At 41.7% G+C, this 24771-nt stretch overlaps 1 protein-coding gene across 1 annotated transcript in view; it reads right to left on the bottom strand.

Annotated features, from left to right (window-relative positions):
* The window catches only part of LOC139752600 (uncharacterized), a 138849-nt gene that overhangs the window by 108546 nt on the left and 5532 nt on the right, over positions 1–24771 (bottom strand). Inside the window, exon 2 of the mRNA XM_071668356.1 lies at positions 17135–17317. Coding sequence (XP_071524457.1) covers positions 17135–17317 — 183 coding nt within the window. The remainder of the gene's footprint in view (positions 1–17134; positions 17318–24771) is intronic.

Raw genomic sequence — 24771 nt, 5'->3', positions numbered from 1 at the left:
GAAGCAGGTTACAGGGCTGCATAACTTAGAGATGTCCCGGGACACTGGGAGGGGAGCTGTTCATGGCTGGCTGCGGTTCCCAGGGGCGCCCAGGACAATGGGGGACAAAGGTTGCGATAGGGGCCCCAAGAGGGAGATAGGGAGCTGGGGGCCCGAGAGGGATGATCCCATATTAAGTATTCTTATCGGATAGCAATGAAAGGATCCTCAAGGGGCGCTCGAGACTCTACCTCCAAGGTCATGTGAAGCGAGGGCGGAGGAGGAGGAGGAGGAGGTGGAGGAGGGGAAGAGAAGGGGGGAGAAACAATTAAAGAAAAAGATGGATTGAAGAAGAAAGGGTGAGAGAGACTGAGAGGACGCAAGGGAAGATAGGAAGAGACTTAGATGAGAAGAAAAATAAAATGAATAAGCGAAAAATGGGGAGTGGGGGGGAGGTGAAGGAGGTGAAGAAGGGAGTGGGGAAGGGAGATGGAGAGAGAGATGACACAGAGGGAGAAGGAAGCAGGCACGAAGAAGAGACTAAGACTAAGAGACTAAGAGACTAAGACTGGAGAGACAAACACGAGCACAGGGAAAAGGAGAGACGGGGATAAGGAAACAGGAAAAGGCGGCGTAGGAGGAATGCAAATAAAAGAGGGATTACGAAAGGGAGAAGGAATAAGAAGAAAATAGGGATAATGGAGAAAGGAAGATAAAGGTTTCTAGTGTTTCTAGTGTCAGAATACCTATTGTCTAGGTAACACAAAGCAGTGAGAGTATGGGTTAAGGGCACGTATTTAAGGGTAGGTGGAGGTCAGTATAGAGCGTAGTGGGTACAATGCATCAACTTAGGAGGGTGACAGGTGGGCCCAAGTGGGGATCCAGGGAACCAAAGCGTCATCCTCCCGTCAGGATGGGAGGGAGGCTTAGAACACATCATATACATGATAAATAGAGGAATAAGAGGAGGGAGAGTATGTCGGGAGAAAGCCAATGATCCTTGTCGGGTAGAAGGTCGGGTAACGATGACATAGGAGTAGATAGAACGTTTAATAAAAGATAAATGGAAATGTGCTGATTAAGGAATATTGTAATCTACTGGAGAGAGAGAGAGAGAGAGAGAGAGAGAGAGAGAGAGAGAGAGAGAGAGAGAGAGAGAGAGAGAGAGAGAGAGAGAGAGAGAGAGAGAGAGAGAGAGAGAGAGAGAGAGAGAGAGGAAAAGCGCAGGAGGATAATACAGTAAGAGAAGACGAGGGAGGAGTAAAGCTAGAAGGAGGGGAGAACAGAAGGAGGCGGAGGCGAGGTGTTGCCGCACCATCATCCCTCAACACATGAAGGAGCTTGGTGAGGGGGAAACGTGTAGGACACCACCCCAGGGACCTCATCACCCCAGGATGCCGCATCCACTTCAGGATTCCCACCCGAGGGAGTTGCCACCCAAGGACGTGGGAACAACCACACGATGCTCACACCAGGAACCTCATCACCCTAAGATGCTACAAGCACTCCAAGACATCCGCTATGCGTATGTACCATCCCAAGATGAAGGTATAACATCTAAAACACCAACACCAGGGACCTGGCCACACTAAGAGCACGTAACCATCGCTAGGACATCTACATCAGAAAGCTCCTCAGGCCAGAACACAGAAACAATATTTCCGATAGCCTGACCAGAGTCATGACTTTCCAAGGCGCTCCAGTCACCCGTAAAGACACCCACGCCGAGGAACTGGACAATCCGGGCCACCGCAGTTACTGGCAGTACCCTCTTCAGCATGCCCCTCTTCACCACAGGACGCAGTATCCACTTTTAGGGAACCATGTTCAGGGATCTAACAACCCGATAACTCTTTAGGGCATCCATATGAGGGACCTCGCAACCTCAGGACACCCAGAAGACATCTGGACAAAGAACTTTATCCCACCAGGAAGCCATATTCATCTCTAAGTCATGCCAAGAAATTCGCTAATCCTGAACCCCTCAAATACGTTTGAGACACATATATCAGGAACTCCTTTACTTCAGGGTGTCGCAACCAGTTTTAAGACATACACCAGAGACCTTGCTGCCCAGAGATGCTGCAATAAACATTAGTTCACTTACACTAAGGATCACGCCACGCCAGGGCACTTCCAGTAAGGACCTTGCCACCCAAGGGCACTAAAAAAAAAATTTTGGGGACACCTACAGTAAAGACCTCGCCAGCCCATTGACCATACGTAAGGATTTCGTCATTTACGAATCCAACAGCCACCTAAAGGAAATTGGCACCAGTCACTCCCTCAGCCTAGGAGAGAGCTCATCCAAAGGACATACACAAGGCAGTGAAGACACATCAGTGTCAAAGATACAGGCTTGAGTCTCGAAAAGTGCAGCTGGCTTTCAGCCATTGTCCCGCCATTTGGTGTTGGTCATTAGATGGTTTTGCGTGGGGTAAACTCGAGTGAATATATAAGACATGATAGATATATACGTGGTTACGGGACGGGGCTACATGAATGGAAAACATTTTCCCGTAATGCACAAATGATAATCAGACATATCAAGGCTTTTTCCATCTTGCAATGGATCAGTCATCACTGAGGCTCGGACATCACGGACCTTACCCACTCAGGAAGCCACAGAACATAAATCTCACGGACACTCACAGCCAGATGCTGCAGCCTTCACCCTCCCGCGACCGTACCTCCATCTTTACAGCACCTTTAGCAGAAACCTCACCATCCCAGGATGTCATTACATTAAGGATACCCACACTAAACATCCCCACACTGGGAGACAACAGTTGTTCTCTTTGGCAGCCACACTATCAATCCCAGCATCATACTTTGCGACGTCAGAGGAGAGAACACTTACAACAAGCACCCCGTCAGAAAAGGCTACGTTAACTTCTTCTCGAACTCTTGGGAGGGGGAGGATCTAACTTCTACGACTCCTACATGAATAAAAATCAGCAGGAGCGAACATTACACCCATGTTTCTCCTTTTCGTATGGGGACTTCATGAGGACCCATTTCTCATAAAGAATGTTGTTTCATAAGGTCTCAGGACAATACATCCATCTTGTACGGCATCTGAAAACCATCAGGACTTAGTACCGTCTATCCTTTCCATGTAATTACTGGAGCGCATGAGAACGATACCTTAATGCTCCACATGGCATTCCTGGGTGTCATTGGTGCTCATTACCATCTATCATTAGTAGAGAATTTCCGACACGAAAAACGGATGATGCTTCCTTCCCACCCGACACTCAACAGCAAGACACAGTATGCAAGAAGCAGCATTTTGATATGAAGCCGCCTTAATGGCTTTGATATACTTGAAGGCTTGGAGTACCCAGTATATATTTCAACATGATAAAATTCGTCACTTAAACTCCTGGGGTATCATTACCTTCGAGGTCAGAGGTCAGGGTTGACTTTAAGCTGGTGGTGGGTGTTGTGGGCAGGTCAGGGCACACAAACACAGCTCACTGACCCAAGACCTTCTGGCCTGGGAGTCATGTAATCCTTAGGAGGATCCCTCGGGAAGCTAGTGGGAATTGGGACACGAGTCAAGGGTCAGATGAGATCACTTAGAGAGCTGGAGGATGGTGGGGGAAAGGTGAGGGAAGGAGAACGGGGGGAATGGTGGGTGAAAGGTGGGTGAAGGAGAAGACGGTGGAGAAGAACGCGCTAGGGGAGAAAACAGGGGAAGGGAGTGGGAGGGAGAAGGAAGGAGATGGGAAGAGGGGAGAAGAGGGTCAAATGAAAGGGAAAACTACACTGGTGAATCGACATGTATTCCCATATTTGTCTTTCGTCAGTCGTGAAATCCACAAATTACTGCGGTCAGTCTATGGCTCTTATTCACAAGATCACCACAGAACCTCCGTGGTGTAGCGGTTTGCGTTGCTGGCCGTGGGGTCCCAGTCCGCGCATAGGTTCGAATCTCGGTCGCGGCACCCGGTACTTTAACGAGATGATCTTAATTAGGGCATTCAGTTGTCCGTATCGTGTCAGCTCACAAATTTATAAGAAAGATTATTCTTTCTCCTGAATAAAAACCAACAACCTCTCTCTCAAGTGAATTCATCAGTCGCCGACCAGACTGAAATGCTCGTGCGGTCCACACAGTCCCGGGGGATAAAACCTGAGGAAAGTGTAAACTGAATAGGATACCCAGCGGGGACCAACACACAGTAAGGTTACTGAAAATACAAAACCTTTCAACTGTTAACAGAATCTGTACGTGGTGAGTGTGGACCTCGAGAATGAACCATTGTCTTCGAGATATTCTGCATAGTATCAGAACAGAAACATCGTCGAGCTTTTTTTTATAAGTATTTATGATATATTCCTTATGATTAGTTCATCTTCATGACTTCTTACCACAATCTGATTAATCTTTCTGAATTATTGAAGTTTATAAACGAAGTCAAATAAGAGTTCCTTATCCCCAAGCAGCACGTTAAGTGTCTTCGTGTTTCTCCCTCCATCCTTGAATAAAGGAGGATTAACTTCCTGATGCGCCTCATTAGGGGAAGATTAGCGCGATTAGGAGGGACTACAGAGATTAGGGAGGAGCTGAGCCACTGTGGAGGACAACAGTGCCCCTGAGGCAACAAGGAGGCGCTTTACCCATGACTGCTAAGATCATCTCTCATTTGACTCACATTTCTATATATCTTCATTTTTCTTCTCGATTTTTTTCCCCCCTTCCATTCTTCTTGTTTAGCAATGACCCATAAGTCAAGCACTATCCTACTTTACGAAATACTCTTTTGAATCCAGACATCAAAATGTTATTTGACTATCTATTCTTGGTGAACAATGACGAAAAGTATAGATATTAATCATTGCTCCTTCAGCAGAGGTGACGGTGGAGGGGCCGGTGAGAGGGTCTGAGTGGGACACAGAATGTTAAGTGTGGAGGCTCGCCACTGTCTGCCAGACCACAGCCCTGCCACATCTTCCCCTCAACACACTGCCACCTCTGTTACAGTCTCCTTACCTATTATCTACACGTTCTTCATTGTCCTTTGCCAGGAATGTAGACGAAATGTGCCTTATTATCTCTTGTGGTCTGCACTTATATCTTTCTCACTATCCCTTGTATGGATCGCTATCCACTGTCTCACTGACACACTCTCCTTTGTAAGTATCAGGAGAGCTGAGTTCACTATCTCGTAGCTCACTATCCCTTGAGGTTATCGATTGTCTATCTCACTCTCCATCTTTATGATATTCGTAATCAATTATGCTCTTCAGCGTCAACGAGTTTATTCGCTATCGAGCACAGGAGCTGCTACTCTCTCACTGTCTTTAGTTATCATCATCATTCCTCGAGAAAACGAGCATTATTTCACTTGTGTCCACAAGAAAAAAATAAAACCCGCTCTCACTCCTGGTTCTCTATCCACCCTGGTGATGTGACTCACAGTCTCATGTGGATACGAACAACATATAGCTCATGAGTCCCTGAAATTTTCAACTCTCGTGTCGAGCACAATAGTCTCGCTGTGGCTCCAGTTTTTTAAGCTTTCAAGGCATAGTCTCGTGTCGGTAATGCGTTTTCTTTTTCTTTGATCGTTCCAAGAGTAGAAGACCGATAATGAATTTAGGATGAGTTATCTTCTAACAGAAGAAAACAGATACGTGAATGAAGTTTGATTGATCTCCGTTTACATATATGCCACTAACACGTTTTTGTTTATCTGGGTTTTGAATATATATCATGTATATACACTGTATATGTAGCCGTCATGTTAAACTCCGACGACGTTTGGAAACAATGGAATACTGAGGATGAACAATCTTGATGACAATTCGTCAGAAATAAATAGAAAACGAAGTCCTTGAAGGTGATTCTCAGCACTAAGACACTGGACCTGTGGCGTAAGATGAGGGCAGACGAGGAGATTAATTTGTAATTCTATCGCCACCGCTTACACCAGTCCACCAGGCCTCCAGCAACGCTCCTGTATCTTCACTTCACCAGCAGTCCAGTGCATTCAGCAGTGTTCACACACATCGACTGTAAGTCCGGTATCTCTAACAACTGCCCAGTACCTCTGGTAACAATCTAGCAACAGTACAATATCTCCAGCAACAGTTCAGTTTCTCCAGCAAGAGTTTGGCACCTCCAGCAACATTCCAGTACCACTAGCAAAAGGCTAATACCTTTAGCATCATTCCAGTAACCTCCAGCAACAGTCTGGCGCCTTCAGAAACAGAAACAAGTACCTCTAACAATGGTCAAAGACTTCTAGCAACAGCCTAAGACATGTAACAAGAATACAGACCCTCTACCCCCCAGCAGCTATCTAGTTCCTCTAGAATGATTCCAATACTTCTAAAAGCAGTGTAGTAACACTCAACTACATCCAGGGTATGTCTAGAGCCCCCCCCCCCCAACAACAGTCCAGTGCCTCCAGCAACGATCTAACAATCAGGGAGAAGATGGATGCAGAGCTGGAGTCAAGGTGAGTTTGGACACTGCACAATACCTTCATGTACAGCCCTGTACAGGAGGGGAGAGGAGAAGCACAGCCTTAAAGCAAAGGCCCCTCAGTGCCACCACAGGATAAGCGCCTCCTCTTAGTGCACGACATGACCCATACCCTCGTTGAACGGTACCACTCGCGGCCACAGGGATCACTGACCCTTATGGCACCTTCTGGCTCTTGTATCCCCACCTTATAGAGGAGACAGGGCTCATGCAACGTCTCGCTAGCACGAACTTCCTATACAATAAACTAACCTCCCCGAAGATGCCACAACTCCGTTCATACCACGACGCCCTTTCGTCCCTAAGCTGACTAGCCTCCTGCAGCAGGGCACTAGAGGCAGGAGTAAGTTAATCCCTTACGGTGAACATATTCAATAGGTTGCACTCAGAAATATGTGCAGGTTTAGCTATACTTACGGCCTCACTGATTAACTTATAGTTGCTTAAACGCTTTTATCGTTAAGGAAAACACCACACACACACACACACACACACACACACACACACACACCCACACACACACGGACCTCCGTGGTGTAGTGGTTAATTTACTCACCATGAGTCAGCACGTGCCAGCCCGGGTTCGGATCCGCATTTCATCATATAGGTATTTTCATTATAGGCCTCGAAACCCTATCGCTGTTGCTCATCACTTCATCACGGCATTCATCAGGTGTTCCTCATGTTCATCCCATATGGTGTGTCCGTCGCAAGTGAGCGTGACCATCCGCGGCGGGTGTCGACCCCTGGAGCCGTGATGGTGGTAGTGGCATCTAGAGCCTACCCCACCTGTCGCTGACACCTCGACCTTCTTTATTATTCTTATTAGTGACGTCAGTGAGGCATCATGCGATATACACAGAGCGTCTCAGGTTGGTTCCTCAGCCATGTCCACATAGTTATCACTTGTATTAGAATGTTCGCTCGTCATTCGCTCAGGACGATCTGAGGCATTATTTCCAATTAATACAGTTAAACGCCACTTCTTGTCACTGATGTATAGCGCTTGCAATGCACTCACCTACATTCTTAAATCACAACTCAAACTCTGATGTAGGAAAGTGTGTGCACGTCTCCGAGGCGCTACAGGTAGTGATTATAACACAACAGGTGAAGCACCTAAATGGGAACGTTAAGTCTTTGAACGTTGCCAATGATTGCATAATCTCTTATTGTCAATGATGTAATTAGTCAAAGTGATAATGTTGCTTGTAATTCTGAGAAAACATTGCAACGCAAGGCACAGAGAAAGCATATCCACGATGGCCCATCTCACTCAGCCTCAAAAACTTTGCCGCGAAACGTTCCATGTCTCGCACGAGTTCACAGTTCGGACACGTCCTTCTTGGCAGCCCTGGGCAGGTGGACTGAGGAGCCTCCGCTTCCTCCTGGTAATGTACTTCGCCTACACCTCCTTCTGGTCCCTCCCCCTGACCTGGTCAAGGCCGTTCCATGTAAATGTTAGCTTTAATGGCCCCTATTTACAAACAATTACAAACACGGCCGAATCCACGCGCCTCGGATCAAACAGTTTACGTTGTGGACAGGTCGACCTCCTCCCCGATCACACGCCCACCGCACCCCAACCTCATAAACACTCCATCCTAGCAACCTCTTCCCTCGTGTTCTCTAAACACCCTTCATGCACTCATTTATGTTACAGTGTTATTACCTGAGCATTATGTTAGATTACATTTACTGAAGAGGCACGCAGTAAAAGGCGTTTATTTGTCTTCTTTGAAAGATGTTAATTATATGTTTAACAGTTCCCTCCGGCTAAGGCAAAGGACCATAGTAAACAACTGAGCTTAGCAACCTTCAAGAGCTCTTACCTAACCCGTTTTGGAAGAAGCTGTTCCCTACTTCCTAACAGTAAAGCGTCTTTAAGAGATAAATATACAATCATTCCTCGGATTCTTCAAGAACTGTTGCGTCTTGGTTTGCCTTCGGATATGCTATTTGTCCGAGCCAATTAATAGCAGAATATTCTGTCATTGTTGAAGAAAATGAGGACCTTCAAGCATCTGGTCTGGTGTAAACAAATCAAGTGATTGGTTCCGACCTCAGCGACCCCTGCCAAGCGAGAGTGAATCCTCAGTGTTCGTCCAGACTGAAGCTCATGGGACTTCATTCACAGCTGCATGACACCACTGACGACCGAACAACCCTTTATGAGTCCATCCTCAGGTCATACCCGGGGTCATAATGCACAGCAACTAGGTCGGCAACCTCTGCTATATGGGCCACCGCGTCCCTGGACGCCACACTGTAATGTATTCGAGCTGTCGCTAAAACAGCAGCAGCTTCAAGACAAACGAGTTAGTATACGACCTAGACACAGGCGGGAGACACATAGCATATGACCTAGACACAGGCGGGAGACACATAGCATATGACCTAGACAACATGGCGGGAGACACCTAGCATTACCTTGACACAGGCGGAAGACCAGAGCATGATGACCTACCAGCGGAGACACATAGCATATGGACCTAGACACAGGCGGGAGACACATAGCATATGACCTAGACACAGGCGGGAGACACATAGCATATGACCTAGACACAGCGAACAGGCGGGAGACACATAGCATATGACCTAGACACAGGCGGGAGACACATAGCATATGACCTAGACACAGGCGGGAGACACATAGCATATGACCTAGACACAGGCGGGAGACACATAGCATATGACCTAGACACAGGCGGGAGACACATAGCATATGACCTAGACACAGGCGGGAGACACATAGCATATGACCTAGACACAGGCGGGAGACACATAGCATATGACCTAGACACAGACGGGAGACACATAGCATATGACCTAGACACAGACGGGAGACACATAGCATATGACCTAGACACAGACGGGAGACACATAGCATATGACCTAGACACAGGCGGGAGACACATAGCATATGACCTAGACACAGGCGGGAGACACATAGCATATGACCTAGACACAGACGGGAGACACATAGCATATGACCTAGACACAGGCGGGAGACACATAGCATATGACCTAGACACAGGCGGGAGACACATAGCATATGACCTAGACACAGGCGGGAGACACATAGCATATGACCTAGACACAGGCGGGAGACACATAGCATATGACCTAGACACAGGCGGGAGACACATAGCATATGACCTAGACACAGGCGGGAGACACATAGCATATGACCTAGACACAGACGGGAGACACATAGCATATGACCTAGACACAGGCGGGAGACACATAGCATATGACCTAGACACAGACGGGAGACACATAGCATATGACCTAGACACAGGCGGGAGACACGGGAACTCCTCTTGCAAGCTGTCATGAATTCATCCCTCCATATCTTACGTCACGGGGAGAAATTTAATTATGACATTCGTCTAATTCACACTCGCTTTATCTATTTGTCTATCTATCGTCTTCCCTGCCCTTGTTGGGTAAAAACTGGTAATTAAATCTCCCGGCCCCGACTGCACCTCCCAACCCCTCCCTATACTGACTGGAGCGACCCAAACATGACTCAGCACAACCTACCTCCCCTCTCTCCCCTTACATACCCACACACACACACACACACACACACACACACCTCGCAAAGCCCTCTCCTGTTTCTCTTCTATATTTCTTCCCATTAGCTTCCATTCGAGGCCTTAATCTGATTCTTTTCTCTCATGCTATACGTTTTCTACTGCCAACTCCCATTTTCTTTTCTCTTAAACTTTCTTTCATTTTCCAGTTTCTTTTCGCTGCATTTTTCTCGTTACCCACTGACACAAACACGTCCCCTCCGGCCTTCTTCCCTCCCTCTCACGTGCCTTCCCATGTGGCTTTCTGGTGTTAGTTCCTTCCACTTTTCAGCTAACTTATTCTGTTTTTTATCTAACTTTGCAAACTTAGTCAACTCATTATCATAGCGATTCGCGTTTTTTGATCAGTTCACCGTTTCCCGCCTTAGCGAGGTAGCGTGAATAGATACATATATGATTTTCCTTTTAATTAATATATATAACTCCCCTGTTACATGCGTTTTATTCTTTAGTTTAAAAAACAGTTGTTTGTCTACTTCGTCTGTCTTTATAATCTAAATCTCTCCTGCAAGAGTAACATTCATCTGACGCCCTTCTATTCGAAGCACGCAGTTGATTCCTTCAGGAGTGTCACAATTTCCTCTTCTCCTGCCACTTACATTCCATCTATTTACACTGACCGCACCCACACCTACTGACACTATCCCCTACCTCCCCTACTGACATGAACCCCACCTCCCCTACTTGACACTAACCCACCCCCACCTCCTCCCCTACAGACACTAACTTCCACCACTCCTACTGACGCTAATCCTCACTTCCATCCATTCACGCTAACCCTCAGACACAAACTCCACTACAACCTACAACCCCTACAGACACGAACTCCCATCCACCTAAACTAACATTAACCATCCCTCTCTCATACTCACACTATCCACCCATACTCACACTAGCAACCAGGTCTCCTCACACTTTCATCATCACTCCCAGTCTGCTCTCGTGACCACTGAGAGTCACATTAACGTCTTCCTATTCCCTGACCACTCACCCAACCTCCCCCTATCCATTATCCTCTCCTCTCCCATCCACTTACCCAACATCCACACACACATACCCACCAGTCTCTCCACCTACCATCTTACACACACGTATCGTCAGCTGATAAGGCGAGAGAATCGAGTTGGCTGTGTAGGGCGTGAGACTGCAGATCTGGGCGGCTTGGGTCCGTGACAACACTCTCTCTTGTTGTTGTTCAGCGTGTGTGGGATGCCTCGCCCAGTTCACCCACGTTCTCCTGGCTCCTGCCAACCATCCTACACGACCTGTCTGCCAGTGTAGTAGGAGAGCCTCTTCTCCTCTATAATCTAGGAGACCCTCTGTGGATCAATTCAGCGGAGCCCATGTGCAGACTCCAGTCGCCTTGTTTGGACCCCCAGGATGTCCACTCAGGGTACTTATATGACCACTCTAGGGTGTCGGATCCCGTCTGTACGGGTTCTGTTGCGACACGTGGTGAGAATGTCCTGTTCGGCACGATAGCCTTCTTTGAATCAGGTGGAGTGTAAGTCCTCTGGCTATATTTGAAAGTAGTTTCAAGTTTTCAGTAGTTACTAGTAAGAATAGCTAACACAGATCCCTTCATTAAGAAAGTACAACCCTTGAGTACTAGGGTACGACCCTTGAGCACGACGACACGACCCTTGAACGCAAGCGTACGACCCTAAGAAATATTTGACGTAACTTTAACCTGGCTGTTAAGGGGTTAGGTCAAGAGGTCAGGCCGTCATACCCAACACCAGCTAATTATTGTACTTACGATGTCGTTTGATTATATCTTTAGGCTAATAGGATGTTTATCATGGCTATTTTACGACTACATTAGCCAGTGTCACAGTCACAAGCTGTTCTAGCCACACTTAATAAGTTACTTTTTAAAGTAGAAGTGTGCCTCATATCTGCTTTAAAGTTACTGTAGCCAACATGTTCTACATGTAATGAGCAAATCATCAGAATGGTTCACACTGAGTCGTTACTGAAGTTTCTATTTCGTCACACGTAATTGCTGAAGTCTGCGTTGCGTCACATGCCGGCTACTGAAGTCTCCTTTACGTTATGTTCTCGTTACTGAAATTTTCATTGGTAAGTCATGTGTCCAGGTTGCTGAAGTTTCTCTTACCTCACATCTTGGTTACTGAAGATTCCGTCACGTCACATCGTGGTTACTGAAGTTTCTGCAGCGTCACATCCTCGTAAAGTTCTCGTTATCTAAGTTTCCATCAAAGTCACATCCGTCACGTCATATCCTGGTTACTGAAGCTCCCGTTACGTTGCATCGTGGTTGCTGACGTTTACATTGCGTCACCACTTGGTCACTTAAGTTTCTGCAACGTCACACATTGGTTGGTGACGTTTCAGTTTCGTCACATCCTCACAGCTGATTTTACCGTTACGTTACACTTTGACCACTGAAGTTTCATCCTGCTCAGTAATATTACCATTGCGTCTTCTCCTGATAATTGACGTTTCTGTTACGTCACATCCTATCAACTGACGTATCCATTACGTGACATCCTGACAACTGACGTTCCATTACGTCACATCCTGACAACTGACGTTACATTACGTCTCATCCTGACAACTGACGTTCCATTACGTCACATCCTGACAACTGATGTATCCATTACGTTACATTCTGACAACTGACTTTCCATTACGTCACATCCTGACAACTGACGTATCCATTACGTAACATCCTAGCAACTGACGTATCCATTACGTCACATCCTGACAACTGACGTATCCATTACGTCACATTCTGACAACTGACGTACCCATTACGTCACATCCTGACAACTGACGTATCCATTACGTCACATTCTGACAACTGACGTTCCATTACGTCACATCCTGGCAATGACGTTCCATTACATCACATCCTAACACCTGACGTTGCCATCAGGGCACATAATGAAAACTGACGTTTGAATTACGTCACATTCCAACAAGTGTCGTTTCCATTACGTCACATCCTGACTACTGAAGTTCCCATCTCCATCCAGAAGAGAAGACCTCAGGGGGGCGGCGGTGGCTGCTGCTGGCCTTCCCACGGCCGCCTGAGAGACCTGGCCCCGAGGGCCCCCACCTCAGAGCCACCCTCACCCTCATTTTCCTAGCTGCCGGGCTTCAGGGGCGACGTTCATTAATCTTCCAGCAGGTTGGTCGTCCCTAGAGGTTCGGCAGTTCCCACGCTTGAAGTCCATCTATGCTAGCTGGCCGGGCGGCCTTGTGGCACGAGAGAGAGAGAGAGAGAGAGAGAGAGAGAGAGAGAGAGAGAGAGAGAGAGAGAGAGAGAGAGAGAGAGAGAGAGCAATTAAGAACACGTAATAGGGGAGACGTTAAGAGATAGAGGCCGATAAAAGGATATAAAAACAGAAAGAGATAGACAGACAGGACGACAGAGGGAGGGATAGCGAGAGAAAGGGACGGGATATATAGCAGACCTACATATGGACGGGAGGAGTAGCATGTAAAGATGAATATGCAAATATATATATACATGAATCTGAAAAAAGATTAATCAGTCTCTGGGTATACACAGACAAAGCATTTCAGTGAGGGTATTGGGGAAGGGCACGTAAATAAAATCCATAGCCGCTTGAGAATCAAAATATGAAGGAAAGAAAAATCACATTTATCTTGTAGTCTTTTCTTTTTGAGGCGAAAATTAATAAAGGAACATGGTGTACGTCACGGGCCTCGGCTGTCACTTGTTCTGGCGCGCAATTAGTCAAGGGACGTCATCACCAGCGCCTCTCTCTCTCTCTCTCTCTCTCTCTCTCTCTCTCTCTCTCTCTCTCTCTCTCTCTCTCTCTCTCTCTCTCTCTCCCTCCCATGCCCACAATAACACAGCCTCCTTTTGCCTCTCCTTCATCATCATTTTTCCCTACCTCAGTGAAAGTTTGCTGGCCTGAGGGCGGCAAGTGGTGTGGCAACGTGTGTAAATAGAGATTAGGGTCAGCCATGATCCAGCATAATCCTCGTCTGTGATTTGATAAGACGTTAAGAAAGAACTAAGAAAAATACGTCTTAAACGTCCTATGCTTAAATTTGATTAAGATGCGTTAGATAATCTGGAAACTCAAAATAACCCAGTCAGATATATATATATACATATATATATATATATATATATATATATATATATATATATATATATATATATATATATATATATATATATATATATATATATATATATATATATATATATATATATATATATATATATATATATATATATATATATATATATATATATATATATATATAACAATTGCTGACATCGGTGTTACCGGACTCAGTCTGCTCGAGGTTACACTGCGATCCAAAAAAATAACCTTTAGCTGCCTACATTTCCCTTCTGCTCGAAGTATCAGAGCCTCGCCCTGCAGGAGCCTTCAGAAAAAAGGTCCTTGGTAACGTCAGGACTCTCATAGAAATAGGTCCTGAGATAATTATAAATAAATCCAAATGAATTGCTGACATCTGTGTTTATGTAGATAACGTCATCACTACGTCACCATAGCAGGATTCAAGAGAAGCAGACGTCATAGTAGGACATATGTGTGGAGAATTCAACCTTTTACTTACGATGAAAAAATATTTGCTTGAAAGCATTGAAGTAAATGACGAATTGATGTACAAACCTCGTTGTTTACTGAGATTTGATAAAAAGTAAGTCGACATATGCTGTTTAGAATTATCACTTTCATAAGACTAAGATTTCTTCCACTAGAATACAGGAACTCTGATTTGGAAACTTCATGAAAGCTGCCGCATTTTTCTCGTGCAGAGAAGGGTCTGTACAGGTAGCTGGAGACACGCAAGGTTTACTACTACAAGTAGGAACACTTCAATGAGCCGGGGGTTCACGCAGAAGCAGTGCTAGGCCTCAGTGGGAGGGAAAGCCTTGCCTGCAGTGGGAGGGAAAGCCTTGCCTGGGTCATGCAGTAAGTAACGGCCAGAGGGGATGTCGGAAAAATGAGTTATGTTACGAGTGCGATGGACAACAGGCAAGAGTCTCTATCTGAGAGAGAAAGCAATGGAGAGAAAGAGAGAAAAAGAGATTCAGACAGAGCGAGGGCCTCCCTCACTGAAGGTGTGGGATGCTCCTCCTTTCTCCTCACCCTCCTAAAGTGACCTTCTAGTGACCTCGCTGACCCCGAACGACATGTGACGACGGAACCAACATGACCCGCGAGACGGTACTCGGCTAGCGTTACCAGGGAGAGTGCTGCTCTCTCTCTCTCTCTCTCTCTCTCTCTCTCTCTCTCTCTCTCTCTCTCTCTCTCTCTCTCTCTCTCTCTCTCTCTCTCTCTCTCTCTCTTGGTAAAGAAGATGACAGAGGATAAGGGCGAGTGTTGGTTATCAAGGTGGATAAAACAGGATGTGGCTCATCGTGGTAGAAATAACATTTGTATAAACACTCCAGTAAAAATCAAATTTACTTGTGTTGTTTGAAGATGAGTTCATCACCGTCTCTGCGCTGCTGGTGCTGCTACACCCTTAACACAGCCCCCTGCACACCCTGGAGGAGCGAGGATGTACTACAACCAGTATGGCTCGAGAGCAGAACTTGTCAGGAACGTAATATTGCAGAAGGTCATATGAAAATTACAGATTGGAGATAATGATTATCCAGGCCATTAATCTAATCTATTTTCATATAAAGTACTTTATGACGGATTTTTACAAAGGCAAATCATATCTGTGATAGTATGGGTAGAGTCTAAGGGTTGGGGGTACGTGAAGGCAAGCACAGAACGTGTAGTAGGTACAACACAATGACAATACCAGCTCAGCTTTTCTTCCCCGTAAGAGTATATGTAACCGGGTTAATTGATTACTAAGACGCCTTGCACGAGAACACCCTCTCTTTGAAGTACCACCAACTTTCCCCCACAACTCGATATGCACAACGAAAAGTAGATGCAGGATGCTCCTCTGTGATCTTCCACTGTACAATACTCCGAGTCCTGTCCAGTGAGTGGCGTTTCAGGAGTCAGCTTTCTTCTCATCGAAACGCAAAGCATTCGCTAAGTATTTGGACAAATTCGTTGGTTTTGCATGCTTCCTAAAGCACTGGAGATGTGTTCCATTGGAAATGTTTATTTATCAATGGAAAATATGTGAAATTGTAACGCAGGTTTATCCTTTTATGAATATGTGTATCACTATTGTTTACACTCACGGGTTTATGTGTACGGACAAGCTAAGTCCAAGCGTGTGAAGCAGCATGTTGGGCGACAGCACCTGGTACAGTCCTTATCTACTCTACTGCAGTACCCACACACCACCTCCTTTACTCTAGCTACCCTATTTTTGGAGACCTTACTAGATACCACGAAATGTAAGATGTTTGTCGATGATCACATTACACGATAACTCACATCATACAGATGTGTTGTACTGTACACTGGGATTTTAGATTTCAAATCGCGGTCACTTACCTTGGCATGGTCGATACACTTCGTAGTAAATCATCTCGTCATTATAAAGAAGGAGGATAATTCACAAGCCGATGATGAGTTAATGTCAAGAGATTAACCTAATATCGTGAAACATGTAACTCGAAAAGAATGAAAGAGTAAAACAAGGTCATCGAAGATACAATTCCTGACCTAGCAATGGATTTCACCGACTAAAACTCGCCATCCAGCCAAACTGAAGTGCATCACAGAGCAAGCTGCTGAGCGTATGGTGCTCGAGCTCCACTGAGTACTTACAACACCTAAGCGACAACGACCCATGCAAGCACATACGTATAATCAGTAGCAAGAGACAGACGAAACGCCTGAGTAGTTCATTTTCTCAGGAAGCCAATAATCCCCAGTGAGCCAAGAGTGCATCGGATCGCAAGACAGAATGAATATCATATGGAACTCGAAAGGCTAAATGGAGTCAACTCCATACATGGCTAAGGCCTGGCTACTGATGCCTGGAAGGGAACAGTAGCTGGAGGGATGGGTTCCGGTACACAAACCTTGGACCACAGGCTAAAACAGTGAAGACTTACAACGCTAGATAAAAAATATTGTAACACTGAGCACTGACTGACCGTGAAGAGCGGCCAGCTCGTGGTGGTGATGGTGGTGGTGATGGTGGTGGTGGGAGGTCTGGTAGGTGGAGACGTGGGCGGTGTTGGTGACGGTGGGCGTGTGCAGGGAGGTGTGCTCCTGCCCCGCGCCCATGTACCCGCTCAGACCCTCACTCCCCGGGGGCGTCAGTGGGCCGGGAGAACCTGAAACAACCACAGAAACAGGAAAATATGAAAGAGATGGTCTGGTGTGTACTAGTATTAGTAGCAGAAGTAGTGATAGCAATAGTGGTAGTGGTAGTAGTACAGTAGTATTAGTAGCAGTAGTAGTGATAGCAATAGTGGTAGTGGTAGTAGTACAGTAGCATTAGTAGCAGTAGTAGTAGTAGTAATACTAGTAGCAATAGTGGTAGTGGTAGTAGTACAGTAGCATGTATGTGTCCTTCAACAGCAACATGGCAACAGAATAATTCTAACATTTTTTTTTCACGATTTCTTTATTTAAAGAACATTCTTTAATGATTTCCTTTTTTCTTCTTTTGTCACATCAGTCGTAATCTTCATCGCTTGATATTTCCTTTTGATTGCGTTCTGCACATGATATCAAAACATATTTAGAATCATACCAAGTTCCAGCACCTTCTAACATCAGAGTAACAGTATTCATACTAGAGAAGAATTCTTGGTGATCTGTAAGATACGGTATTTCCTAAAAGACAGACATTACAAAGGCTAGTTTTTGAGAAGTAAGGATACGTTTTGCGAAACAATAATGTTCTTCACAAAGACCAGCTGGTGTGTGATACCGGACCTGTGAGCCAACATCCAACGCAGCATCAGTAAGGAGTATACAGGAGATCTAGTTGGGTTTCTACCCTATAGCGTCACAGTTCACGCGGGAAGGGGCCTTCAAGTAACACTTTCTCCACTTTTGCACTACGGCTCGAGTAGGGAGAAGACGAGCTTTAGTGCCCAGGTGTCCAGAGCGATATACAAACAAATACTGTTACACAAGTTCACCCGCATACGACAGAGGGGATGGGTATGATTCACGACTCAGATATAAAGGGAGATTTGTGGATAGCCGAAGATTAATGCTCTGGACGCCCCAGCTGTTGTGAGGTGCACCTCCAAGTAGATACACCTGCAGGCCTCTGAGTGTACCCTGTTACGTGTGTTTATGAAGGTCAAGACGAGGAACTGAATCATCGTGGCAGGTCAAGCTGTAGTGCCTGGCCGTGTCGTGTCTGGGTGTCCATAAGAAGGCCGGATCATGGCCGACAAGATCTCGGGTGAAGGGAGAGACACAGAGAGACGAAGGAAAATATGAGACCAACTGAAGGAGCCAGACCTGTGGGTTCATTATGCTCAGTCTATTTCTAAGTTCAGAGAGTTGAATCGTTATTGTTATTATTGTTATTACAATTATTAATCATTATTATTATTATTATTATTATTATTATTATTATTATTATTATTATTATTATTATCATTATTATTATTATTATTATTATTATTATTATTATTATTATTATTATTATTATTATTATTATTATTATAATTATTTTTATTATTATTATTATTATTATTATTATTATTATTATTATTATTATTATTATTATTATTACTATTATTATTATTATTATTATTATTATCATTATTATTATTATTATTATTATTATTATTATTATTATTATTATTATTATTATTATTACCATTATCATTGAATCAAGGCATGTGAAGCGTCTGGGGTAAACCATGGAAAGCTGTGTAGGTATGTATATTTGCGTGTGTGGACGTATGTATATACATGTGTATGGGGGTGGGTTGGGCCATTTCTTTCGTCTGTTTCCTTGCGCTACCTCGCAAACGCGGGAGACAGCGACAAAGCAAAAAAAAGAAAAAAAAAATTATTACTATTATTATCTTTATTATTATCATCATTAATTTTATTATTATTACTATTATATTATCATTATCATCAGTTATCATATCATTACTATTATCATTATTATTATTATTATTATTATTATTATTATTATTATTATTATTATTATTATTATTATTATTACTATTATAATTATTACTATTATCATTATCATTATCATTATCATTATTGTTATCATCATTATTGTCATCATTATCATTATAATTATTATTACTATTAATGTTGTTATTATTATTATTATTATTATTATTATTATTATTATTATTATTATTATTATTATTATTATTATTATTATCATTATTATTATCATTATTATTATTTTTATTAATGTTATCATTATTATTATTATCAATATCATTATCATTATTATTATCATTATTATCATTATTATTATCATTATCATCCTTATCATTATTATTATTATCATTATTATCATTATTATCATCATTGTTTTTACTGCTACTATTATCATTGTCATTATCATATTCATTATCATTATCATTATAATTATCATCATTATTATTATTATCATTATCATTATCATTATTATTATCATTATCATTATCATTATCATCATTACTATCATTATTTTTATCATCATCATCATTATTATCATTATCATCATTATCATTATTATTATTATTATTATTATTATTATTATTATTATTATTATTATTATTATTATTATTATCATAATTATTATTATCATTATTATTATCATTATCATCATCATCATTATTATTATTATTATTATCATTATTATTATTATTATTATTATTATTATTATTATTATTATCATTATTATCATTATTATTATTATTATCATTATTATTATTGTTATCATTATCTGATCATTGTTATTGTTATCGTCCTAATCATTATCATTATCATCATTATTATCATTATTATCATTTTCATTATCACCATTATCATCATTATCATTATTTCTATCCTTAGGGATAGAGGAGTTTCAAATAAACACCTCAGCGTATATGTGTTTTGTTTATGTCAACAAGATGTTCTCTGTAAGTAGGAAATGTTTTGGACTCACTTTACCATATATAGATGTTGTTATCTATGTTGCTGTGGGCATCACTTACTATCCTGTAACTATACATAATGTATTTGATGTATCCTAAATATCCCTACACCCCTGATGGGAAGGGGAAACCCCATGGGTCCCTGGACCCCACTCTGGCCCATCTGCCACGCTCTACACTGGCCTCCACCTACCCCATGTGCCTTTCATCTAAACCTTCTCTGGAATGCTTTGTCTATGTTATTCTATACATTTAGATATTCTAAAACTATAAGTAGAGGAAGGATACGACTCAAATATCTCTTGCGTGTTGTAGAATGCGACTAAGAGGATCAGAGTGTGGAGGAGGCTGGATATCCTCCCCTCGTAAATAATCACTTCCCTAAAGCAGGAAGAAAGGAAGGAGCCAAGGGAGGATTTTACTTCTAAGGCTCTAGGCATTTGTTTCTGGAGCTACCTCGCTGAGGTGGGTGGTAACGAATGAACATGAGAGAAAGATTAACGTCATCATTATCAAAATTATCATTTTTGTAGATGATACAAAGACAATAAGCATACCGAATAGGGAAAGGATAGATATAGAGACTTAGGGCCTGGGATATTAATGATGAAGATGCTACAGATAGGACTAACATTATTGTGTACAGAGGCATCAGGAACGGAGACGTTGTCCCTGATTAGCAACGTATCATCATGACGAATAAAGTGGATGATAAGTAAGGAGCACTTTTATGAGTGTATAAGTCCATGTGTCAGTGCAACACTCAGTGTGGTTTGCGGATGTGTGAGAGTGGTGATGTGGAGGAGGCTTTGTGTAGCTGATTCAACCACTTAATTTCGAGATGTATTGATAATAACAGATCGTTAGATTAACATTATCATTATCATCATTATTATTATCATTATCATTATCATCACTGCTATCATTATTATCATCATTGTCATTATTGTCATTATTATCATTATTATTGTCATTATTATTAATATTATTATTATTATTATTATTATTATTATTATTATTATTATTATTATTATTATTATTATTATTATTATTATTATTATTATTATTATTATTATTATTATCATTATTACTATAATTATCATTATCATTATTATTATTATTATTATTATTATTATTATTATTATTATTATTATTATTATTATTATCATTATTATTATTATAATTATTATTATTGATATTATTATTATTATTATTATTACTATTATTATTATATCATTATCATTGTTATTATTATTATTATTATTACATTATTATTATTATTATTATTATTATTATTATTATTATTATTATTATTATTATTATTATTATTATTATTATCATTATTATTATTACTATGTTTATGCTTATGTTTATGTTTATTATCATTATAATTATTATCATTATTACCATTATCATAACTATCATTATTATCATTATAATTATTGTTATTATTATCATCATCATTATTGTTATTATTATCATCATTATCATTATTATTATTATTATCAATATTATCATTATTATCATTATTATTATCATTATTGTTATCATCATCATTATTGATATTATTATTTTTATTACTATTATTATCATTATTATCATTATTATCATTATTTTATCATTACTATTATTTTTTTATTATTATTGTTATTAATATTACTATTATGATTATTATCATTACTATTATTATTCTCATTATTATTATTATTATCATTATCATTATTATTATTATTGTTATTGATATTATTATTATTAGTTGTAGTAGTATCACTAGTATTTTATCATCATTATCATCATTATCATTATTATCATTATTATCATTATCATTATCATCAATGTTATCATTATTGTTATCATCATCATCACTATTATCATCCTCATCATTACTACATAATCATTATTACCATGATTATTATCAACTGTAAGTTTCTGGTATCCTCCACTATCACAAACAGCTCATTGGATTCCTATTCACTTATCGTCCCTTTGTACTATCATTATCATCATCATTGATATAACCATTACCATTCTCATTATTGTCCATCATTATTGCCTCTGGTACTAACCTTAATGAACCTAGCCTATTAGATTATCGCTTTGGCTTATGTAAATGGTAGCAGAGTGTGGCCGGGTATACATTAAACCCGTGATGTGATGTGTTGTGGATTTAGATCTTTGGTTTAGATATAACCAACAGTATGTACCAGAATCATAATGCCCAGTATTACCACTGTATCTTAGGGGTTGTTTCACAAGCGCCAGTCAGTTCACATTTTGGAATATCATTTTAGTTTTCAAGAATCATTTTTATCAAATCAACCTAAAAAAATATCAGGGCTTCGTTTGTTTTATTAATTTATACACGACAAAATCTCTTTTAAGGATTTTCAGATTTCACGAGCGAATTCATATCTCCGAAAAAAATTATCAGAATAACACCAGCCTCACACACGCCCTCTAACACCCACCAGAGCGGGAGAAGATGTGGGTCCTTAAGACGCGGGAAATTTAAGGATATGACACGCTCTTTTCTATTCCTTCCCTCATCATGGACACGTATGTTATGTGTGGGTCTTTTCTTTCTCGCACATACGCTCGGGTAAAACAGGACGAACAGAAACAAACCGATGACAACACCTTCCCCACTGGCGAAGATGCGATTAGTATAATCAGTTTCGTTTACGTCAGTGTGTACCGCGAGCGAGCATCTGAAGAACGAGAATCGTAATCCCTGAATATTACAGCGGAGTCCCGCCGCCATCGTCTTGGCCGCCGCCCAGGTAACACACACACACCCCGGGGACGTGAGTGGCCAATTACGGAAGATGAATAGAAAGACGAAATCCTGAATAGAAGTCATGTATTTTGCAAACGTATATTGTGTGGATTTATTAGTTAATAAGGTCGAAGACTGTCTCCATCACTGAAATGATCCGAACTACCTTCGTGGAGTAGTGAGGTGAACATACAGCGTTCGATCTCTCCTGACTGTGGACAGAGCTTCGATACTCCGTTTTCAGTACGGCAGCGGGATTCGAACTGTTCCCACTTGTGTGGAAGCCTTGTATGTTTACGATTAGGATATAGAGCACATAATAGAGGAGTGACTTTTCAGTTATAAGTAAACAAGTGTACATGTATGTGGGCTACATCGCTTGGTCGTTAAAATGCCCACTTATATGCATGTGGAAGCGATTCTATTCCTCCTGTCTGAAGGGTATTATATGGACTTTGAATGCGTGCATTCCTCACACGTATACATATTACTTGTATACCAACGCGTCTGACAGTAAGCTTTGTAGAATGTTAACTGCTGGTTACTGAGGGCCTACAGGGAAAGGGACAGGTGAAGACCCTATTCGATTATTTGCAATGATAATGATAATAAAAGTAATGCATTATACATCTATATATATATATATATATATATATATATATATATATATATATATATATATATATATATATATATATATATATATATATATATATATATATATATATCATATGGTGTTTGATCTGTTCGAATATATAGTCAACATCGCCGCAGAAATCCTGAAATCTTTATATGTCCATCCTGGGGAGGCATTTTGACCGGCAGATGAGGTAGAAGCTACTGCTGAGGTAGAGCAGGTCCAAGACCCCGGCTTCTAGGGTCACCAGTCAGTCCCCCCGTCACCCCAGTACCTGGGGTCACGAGTCCCCCCGTCACCCGGTGCCTGGGGTCACGAGTCCCCTAGCACCCCTGGACCTGGGGTCACGTAGCCCCTGGCACCCCAGCACCTGGGGCGCCTAATGCATTCATAAGACTGATGTTATTGTTGTTCTACCTGGGGTGGTGTGCAGATGGTGGGTGACGGGCGGTGTAGTGTGATATACTGGCCCTGGGGCAGAGCCAACCACAACGACAACACTGATGGGCCCGAGACGGGAGAGAGGGAGAGGCCACGAGGGAGGGAGAGAGGGAGAGAGGCCGAGAGAGGCAGGGAGAGAGGGAGAGAGGCCACGAGGGAGAGTGGAAGGAGAGTGAGGGAGAAGGTAAGACACCTAAGATAAAAAAGAGTGAAAATGTGGTAATATAGGATTCAAGATAAGGGGCAATCAATATGGAGAGGGAGATAGTGAAAGATTTGAAAAAAGGAGAATGGGCGAGAAAATTATGTATCCGAAGATTGCTGACATTCGGAGCGTTATATATTATGTATATATATACATATATATATATATATATATATATATATATATATATATATATATATATATATATATATATATATATATATATATATATGTATATATGTATTCATATATATATATATATATATATATATATATATATATATATATATATATATATATATATATATATATATATATATATATATATATATATATATATATATATATATATTATCCCTGGGGATAGGGGAGAAAGAATACTTCCCACGTATTCCCTGCGTGTCGTAGAAGGCGACTAAAAGGGGAGGGAGCGGGTGGCTGGAAATCCTCCCCTTTCTTGTTTTTTTTTAATTTTCCAAAGAAGCAACAGAGAAGGGGGTCAGGTGAGGATATTCCCTCTAAGGCCCAGTTCTCTGTTCTTAACGCTACCTCGCTAACGCGGGAAATGGCAAATAGTATGAAAAAAAAAAAAAAAAAAAAAATATATATAT

The sequence above is a fragment of the Panulirus ornatus genome, chromosome 13 (assembly GCF_036320965.1).
Source record: "Panulirus ornatus isolate Po-2019 chromosome 13, ASM3632096v1, whole genome shotgun sequence".
NCBI classification, from domain to species: domain Eukaryota; kingdom Metazoa; phylum Arthropoda; class Malacostraca; order Decapoda; family Palinuridae; genus Panulirus; species Panulirus ornatus.
This window is presented reverse-complemented; position numbering and strand designations above follow the sequence as displayed.